This window comes from Zingiber officinale, chromosome 2B (assembly GCF_018446385.1).
Source record: "Zingiber officinale cultivar Zhangliang chromosome 2B, Zo_v1.1, whole genome shotgun sequence".
NCBI lineage: Eukaryota > Viridiplantae > Streptophyta > Magnoliopsida > Zingiberales > Zingiberaceae > Zingiber > Zingiber officinale.
Genome location: NC_055989.1, coordinates 95,977,744 through 95,986,337, shown reverse-complemented (window position 1 = coordinate 95,986,337; position 8,594 = coordinate 95,977,744). Strand labels below are relative to the sequence as shown.

General features: G+C 35.9%; 1 protein-coding gene across 1 annotated transcript; it reads left to right on the top strand.

Annotated features, from left to right (window-relative positions):
- The first annotated feature begins 2,302 nt into the window (after positions 1-2,302).
- LOC122049310 (uncharacterized protein At5g01610-like) lies at positions 2,303-3,532 on the top strand. The gene is made up of 2 exons (XM_042610710.1): positions 2,303-2,835; positions 3,317-3,532. Exons 1-2 carry the CDS (start codon positions 2,344-2,346, stop codon positions 3,320-3,322), a joined length of 498 nt encoding a protein of 165 aa, XP_042466644.1. The 5' UTR covers positions 2,303-2,343; the 3' UTR covers positions 3,323-3,532.
- The last annotated feature ends 5,062 nt before the right edge of the window (positions 3,533-8,594 follow it).

Here is an 8,594-nt window from a genome sequence, read left to right as displayed (position 1 = left end):
GCCTTATCCCACTGAAGACGCCTTCAAGCTGCTCCAAGGCGCCTCCAACGCTTGGTCCAAGGCGTCTCCAGTGACCTTCGAGGCGCCTCCAGCGTCTCTGGACAGCTGGCTTCGGGTAGCGCCCGAGGCGCCTCCAAGCCCCATGGAGGACACTGTTCATCCGAGGCTAAGTGTGCTTCTTTGTTCCTGCAAAATGTGTTAGTCTCAAACACAACCCCTGCAAAACAAAGTTAGCATATAAACAATATGATAGAGATAATTGACAGTCATACGACTGTCCCTGTCTGATTTCGGATTTTCGACCGGAAATCATAAGTCGACCCGACGCCTACTGTTCCCTCTACGGGGAACACGTCCTCACCTACTCCACTCAGGAGATTTACCTGTTGCCAGTGTGATCCTCTAGATCGACTGGACTTTTGCTCAGCGTTCGAAGCTTCCGGACTTTTTGCTGGACTTCCGCTTCCCGCCTCGTCCAGTTTTTCACCTGGTTCGCGACACCAGGATTTTCCACCTAGGGTTACCCCCTAGGACTTTTGCCTGAAGCTCTCGACCCGCCAAGACTTTTCGCATAGGGTTACCACCCCCTATGACCTAGGGTTACCACCCCCTAGGGTTTTCCACCTGCCTAACCGCAGCTAGGACTTTCCTGAAACACTCAATTAAGTACGTTAGATCACAAAACAACTTAACTTTGAATTCCTTTGCCATTATCAAAACAGCGGTCGATCGTCGGATGCTTCCCGCACCAACAGAATGGGCGTCGATGGAGCTAGGGTTGTAGATGACAGAGAACATAGCAGCAGCGGCCGAAGGGGCGCATAGAAGAGGTGGGCACTGGAGTAAAGGTGGGGGAAATCTAGGGCTCGCGGCGACGGTGAGCATCACGTTGTGAGGGCGAGAACGAAGAGGGTGGGAAGACGGTTGTGAAGAAGATGACGAGAGAGGGGAAGAGGACTAGTGGCTATTCCCGTGGATTGTAAAGATCCAATGATGGAGTGGAATGGCGGCGTGTGGCTAGATGATTCGGCGACGACGAGAGGTGCTACTCACATGAGAAAATGGAAATACTCCTGCTTCACCATGCCCCCTCTCCCTTTTCATGTACCAAAACCCTAAAGGAGAGTGGGGGAGTTGTGAAAATTCCAAAACACCCTTTTCCACATGGAGCCCTTTTCCTACACCCTATATTTTACATTATTTTATAAAATAATAATGATGATTTGTATGTTAAGTTGACATCATGCATGTGTTTTGTTATTATACTTGATAAAATCTGATCTTCTTCCCTCCCAAGATAAAAAATAAATAAATAAATATTCTTTACATCTTACATGAACCCCTTCATTAAAGTATAAGTGCACATGATATTAAAAAAAATGAAAAAAAAGGATAGAGATCGAACATGGCTAGATTTAAAATTGATTAAAAAAATCATATTTGATTAACATATTGTACAATGAAATAAATTGTATAATATAGAAAAATATCTTAAGTTGCATCGAGAAGTAATTAGAAATATGATAACTTAGCATACTTAATCTTCTGTTCTTAAAGACAATACACATCCTTCTATCAGTCTCAAGATAAAACAACGTAACAATGTCAATGAAACTAAGGAAAGCTCACTTTGGTTATCTTAGATCCACTATATTCAACTTGAATTACAACCTATTTTGCTCATATTATATCAACTTCCCAAAAGAAGGCCGTATCTTATTATGACAAGGCACCTTTTATGTTCTCATGAACTGATCATAATAATTAAAATCTTTAAATTAAAAAAAGGATAAAATTTTAATTATGTTCATCTCACTTTCTAATTCCAAACGCAACTCAACTAAGATAGGAGATTCCGGATTATAACATCACACTCATTCAATAAATGAAGCTCATTTAAATAGTTTTTCAATCAAAGAAAGCAACTAATTTATGATTTTCAAAGTTTACTTACTTTTCAAAGTATAAATTTTAAAATCATTAAAATCTTCCTTTAATTTAAAAATTTTTATCACTGAATCTGCCAGACTGTCACCACTATTTTTTAATTTTTGTCCCATCTTGATTTTATTAATGACAGCGATTGAACGAAGGAAGGATAATATGAGATATTTCGACCATCTAAAAATTTCTTGTTGAATTTAAGAAAATAAATAAAATTAAAATATTTTTAAAAATTATTATTTATTACAATAAAATTAGGGATATTATTGAAATGGAAGAAAAAAAAAACTGTTAAAGAAAACGACATCCATGATCTGCTGCTTGTCTTCTTTTACGGGTATATAACAACCGCAGAGAGTCGAGATTGGATCTGCTCGCCCTGGTCCTCAGACGAAAACCATGGCGATCGCCCTCCGCTTCCTCGCCGTCGCCACCTTCCTCTTCCTGCTGATCTCCTCGGCCGCTGCGTCCTCGGAAGTTCACGATCTCCTCGAGAAGTTCGGCCTCCCCAAGGGCCTCCTTCCCCATGTGGCCGATAACTACTCCCTCGCCGACGACGGCTCCTTCGAGGTCCGGCTCGAGCACCCATGCTATGTCCAGTTCACCGACCTCGTCTTCTACGCAGAGACTATTACCGGGCATATCTCGTACGGCACCATCTCCGAGATCCAAGGCATCCAGGTCAAGAAGCTCTTCGCCTGGTTACCCATTACCAGCATCTTGGCCGTCGACGAGTCGAAGTCCATCGAGTTCATCGTGGCCTTCCTCTCCGAGAAACTCCCGTGGGAGTTGTTCGAGAACGTCCCCAATTGCCGGAACAAGGGGTTGCAGAAGGCCTCCTACCGCCGCAACGCCGACCTCCTATCTAAAGAACTGTTTGCTACTGCTGAGGTCAGTTTGGGTTTCTCTCTTTGTTTTTCTTCCACTTGTGCTTGATCTTCAACCAATCAATTGGATACTTAGATCAGATTTGGGTGTTTTCAGTAGATTAGATTTAAGGAAAAAAGCACCACAGCCGCCGCCGCCGCCGCCACCACCACCACGACTTGGTTTTGATTAGATTAAACAGAGCAGTAAAAACAAGAGAAACTCTAAATTGCACATACAGATGCCAAATCCTTCCTGATATTATGCATTAGGAATAGAACATTCCACTTTTCCATGTTCATATGTTTTTTGAATTTTCCACTGACTGATTACCAAATCTAACTTGGTAGATCTTTTATGATCCATCATGCTCCAAATTACATGGTGATATCGAATGGACTAAAGAAGAGTTGCTAGCCAAGTTGCCCGTTGTCTCCATGGATACCACATCTGCATTTTTCTGTTGATTCCTGTCTAATTGGATTAATTTTGTGCATATTTGCAGGTTTAAACTGGAAGCAATTTGGAGATCTTATGGTGCAGATATTTCATTATGTATGCGCAATAATAATCTAGCCATATTTTCAGAATAAATGCATTGCCCAACTACCTCACTCTAAAGCCTCTACTCTGGTGGTTTCTATGTCTTTCTATTTGAATAATAATCTAACAATATCTTCAGAATAAATGCATTACCAAAAGAAGAGGGTTTTTATCTTCACATTGAAGATATGGTAGCACTATATCTATGAAGCTACATTTGCATTTATCTCAAACTATAAGAGCTGAAATGCCCATTTACTCAAAAATTATACAAAAATATTTTCTACAATAAGATAACAAAAATGTTTTTTTCTAAACTATTTTAAGGTTTTACAAATAATTTTTTCTCTGACCTTTTTTTTTCGTTGATCATTTCATTTCCTCGGTACTAAACATCAATGACAAAAAAAATATTTCCTTTTCTTTCTATTCTTTAGTTTTTAATTTTGTGAAATAAATAAATAAATAAATTTAAAACTAAAAGTTATAGTTAGTTATTGACAACGACGGCAACTAAATCTTATCTCATTAGGTGGGATCAATTATATATATTCTTCAATGTCATTGAGATTTATCTTTTACTATATCATTATTTATATTTAAATAAATATTATTTTATTTAATTATTGTTAATCAAGTTTTTTTATCTTTCTCGTTTGATGTGTACATTTACCATAATTTAACATCGTCTAACTAGTGCATTTATTGATCGTTTATATATATATTCGTGTCATTTTAAACGTATCTCTCATAATTTTTTCTCAATATGTGCAACTCTGACTTTCTCTTTAATAATTTTATTTCTTATCTCGTCTGTTCTTGTATTTTCATACATCCACTTTAATATCATCATTTCTGAACTCTCATCTTTCACTCATGTGTTCAAGTCATAGCCTAACATTCAGCTCCATATAACATAATATGTCTAACTGTCATTTTGTAAAAAAAAAAAAATAGTCTTATAGATACTTTATGATCACAAACAACACTTGACGCCCTCCTCCTTTCAACTAACTATGAGGTCAACGAATATCATGTGTAAGTCTTACTTCTGTTCATGATATTTTTCAATTATTTGCCTAAAAAGATGTATAGCCGATGTTGTTTGCCTTCCAGATATAAATCTAAATTGATTTTCGATCGCCGTATTCTTCTTCCTTGGTCATTTTTCTGTTACTCTTTTCTAAATTTTCATGGTATGACTCATTAGTTCCATACCTCTATAATTTTCATAATTGTATACATCTCCTTTGTTCTTATATAAGGTAACTACAGTACTTACCCTCCACTGATCAACCATTTTTTTTTTATTTTCAATATCAAGTTGAATAACTTTGTAAGTCATTCAATACTTTATTGTTTCTAGTCACTTCCATACCTTTATCGAAATATCATAATGTCTAACTACTTTTTAATTTTGTATCCAATTTAAAACTTGTTCTACTTCTGAAGTTTAAATTTTATGATAAAAATTTAAATTTTTATACTCGTTTAACCTACTTAAATTACCTAATTAAGTTATTCATCTAAACCTTCATTAAAAAGTTAATGAAAATACCTCTTCCATTGCCCTTTTATTTCCTCATCATTCAATACTATTTTATTACATTAATCTCTAATACATCTTATTTGGATACAATCTATTATCTTTCTTTCTCTCTCACTTTAACTATTCTGTAAATATAATTTTCTCTTACTTTTGTATCAAATTTCGATATAAGCATTCTTAGATTTTTATTTTTTGTTTCATTCACTATTTTCTTGGCCAAATTCTTAGCTACTATATATATATATATATATATTATAAGTGTATAATGTTGGATTGGGTGGACCGGTTAAAGAGGGTGAATAGCCTACAAATCAAATTAGACCTTCTCTTGCTTTCTATTTAGAAGGGCACACTAATTAATTAAAAATAATAAGAACATTAATTAAAATAAGAGATGTGTTGGAGTGTATACTAAAAGCCTAGCTTTTGTAAATATTTATTTTTGAAATAAAAGAATCACATTGGTCAATATCTGTATTTATTTGTTAAATGTAATTATTCAATTAGTTTATATAGTAGATAACATGGAGTGTGGTGTCACACTCAGAAGATCATGTTATCGTTTCTTTATAAATTATAAACAGTTACTTACGACTAAGATGAAAAGGAACAAACCATCAGAATAGTCGTAGTGTAATTAAGTATTAGTTTATCTTGACTAATAAATTACACTGATACACTTTAAGTGTATTGAGTAGGATCATTTAGGTAAGTTCTTTTTGTACTGACTTAGTAAAAAAACTAGACCTTAATTATTATGGAAGTGTGTGCTCTTAATCCTAATATAATAACAAGCACATATATTTAATATTTATTTTTTTAACTTATCAAAGGGTGAGGTTTAACTCGATAAATCAATATGCTCGATAAGTTGGGAAATGATATTACTTATAGTGTGTGTTGTTGATTATAGAAGAAATCTGCGTCCCAGTTATCTAGGTTGAGAATGTCCCCAAGAGGAGCTCATAAGGATTGTCATGTTAAACCCTGCAGGTGGACCTAGTCTGACATGACAATGAAGTTGAGTGGTACTACTCTTGAAGCTAGATATTAATTAAGTGAGTTGTCAGTAACTTATTTAATTAGTGAGCATTCGTAATCTTAAACACAGGGAGACTAACACACTCATAATAAGAAGGAGCCCATAATGTAATTTGGGATTGGTGCGGTAGTGCGATAATAACTCTCTAGTGGAATGAGTTATTATCGATGAACTTGAGTTGTGTGTTCGGGGTGAGCACGGGATACTCAAGCTCATCAGAAGGCTAAAACCAATTTCTCCTCTAGGTCCCTGTCGTAGTTTCATTATAGCCTCAAGTCCATCCAAATGTAAGGCTCTTCTTGGTGTCCAAGAAGGGGTCCGGTCCATTGCTTGGTGACCAAGCAATGGTCGGCCACATCTCTTCTTAAAGGGCCGACCCTATTGCTTGGTGACAAAGCTAGTAGGGGTCGGCCACAATATTCAAACAAGGAGGGTTATTTTGAAATTTTAAAATCTTCTCTTTGTAGAAAACTATAAGTTTTAAAAAAGAGATTTTAATTTTTTAAAACTTTCCTTATTTGAATTTGGCCACATGTTTTAATAAAGAGTTTTAAAAGTTTTAAAACTTTCCTTTTTTAACCATCCTCATGGTTTAAGAAAAAAAAGGAAGATAAGTTTTAAAATTAAAATTTTCTATCATCATGTTTAAAAAGGAAATTTTATAAGAGAAGTTTTAAATTTTAAAACAAGGTTTTATTTTTTAGAACTTTCCTTTTTTAACTTCTACTTTAGGAAAGAGAGCTTGTAAATTTTATAAGAGGATTTCTTCTTGTAAAATTTTTAAAAATATATTTCCTTTTCTCATGATGAGGTGGCCGGCCACCTTGCTTGGTGCCCAAGCAAGGGGCCGACCATAATTAAATTAATTAAAATCATCATAAAATTAAAATTGGTGATTGATTCAATCAAGAGGAAAGAAAAGGAAAAATAAAAAGGAAAAAGGAAAAACTCTTGGATGATTTTATTTTTTGTAAAAAGTTTTTCCTTATTTGCCTTGGGCAAGTAATATAAAAGAAGGGGTGAGGGGGCTTCATGAGATACAACTCTTATTCTCTTGCTTGGAGATCTTTTGGTGGCCGGCCCTCTCCCTTCTCCCTTTCCCTTTGCTCTCTTCTCCTTGGTGGTAGTGATGGCCGGATTTTAGAGGAAGAGGAAGGATTCTTTTGGGTGGTGTTCATCTTGGAGGATCGTCGCCCACACGACGTCCAAGGCGAGGCGAGGAATACGGCAGAAGATATCGATGTCTTTAGCTTACAAAGAGAAGATATAACTAGTAATTTTCTTCCGCATCATACTAGTTATTTTCTTTGTAAGAATTCTAAATACAAGAGGCAATTAGATCTAGTTTATCGAATTTATTTTTCGAGTTTGTATTTTCTTCTTTTTCGAATTTGTGATTCGATTGTTCTTTTTGGTTAACCTAGAGTTATTTAAGGAAATAAATATTAGCTTTCCTTAAAAGGCTTTGCCTAGGCGGTGGTGGTTGCACCCATATCCAAGATGGCCATGTGCCTCGCCATGCAGTCCTGGAAGCCAATTTTGGAAATTAATATTTATGGAATTAATAACTTAGGTAGATTTGAATCAATAGTGTTAAGTTCCGCTTGCGATTCAAATCTAAACCATTAAGAACATATAAGTTAAATTTAGAATCAATGATGTTAAGTTCCGTCTGCGATTCCTAATTTAACTTCAAAAGAACACAATGGGTTATTTAAGGAAAGGTTCGACACTTGTATAAAAATTTTTTGTATAGTGGAACTGGTACGTTTTACTAGGACTAACTAACAATTGGTATCAGAGCTAGGGTTTGCCTCTGTGTGTTTAGAATTCAAATAGGTTATGCACATGTCATACATAATTTAGGCAGGATAATAGTAGGATGTGCTAACTCTTTGGTTGTAGGCTCCAACTATTATGACTTATTGATGTTGTGTGTGATTGGACCCTTGGACATGTCAAGGGCAATATTTTGTGTGTGCATGATTGTATGTAACTAATACAGCAGGAGTTGTATTAGCCCTAGGATTTTAGAATTTTATTTTCGATCTAGATTACATGTACATTACCTCGTGGAATATATGATCGATATATGTAAAATTCTATTTTTGTCGCGGATCAGATTCTTGCGAGGCGTGGTGCTTATGGAGCACCAGAGGCGCAGCGGAATAAGAAGCAATATGGATGCGACGACTCGACCCGATGACGGTGGCTAAAGATGGCAGCAACTAGGGTTGGAGCATACTGAAGACAGTGAAGGAAAATCCCATAATAGTTGGAAAATGATTTCCATATTTATTGCTTTTATTTACTGTGATGTTTATGTGCATGTGATGTATGCTATCATAGGTTAAAATCCTCATTTTTAAATAACTAAGTGGGAGAGGGATTTTAATAAATCCCATGGTCTCTATTACTGGTCTGTAAGTGATGCAACAAGCTTGCGTGTTGGCTCTGAGTGCCTCCCTCCACAATGGATGGGTTTGTTGCGGATCACTAGATCAAACTTCCTTTTATGGATGGCTATAGGAAATTATTTAGGAGCGTGTGATCTTCTCCAACTGAAGGGGCACAATCCTATTTAATGGACTTAGTATCAAGTAATGGTATACACTTAGACGCATTCAATATTATCCTCCCCAACGGAGT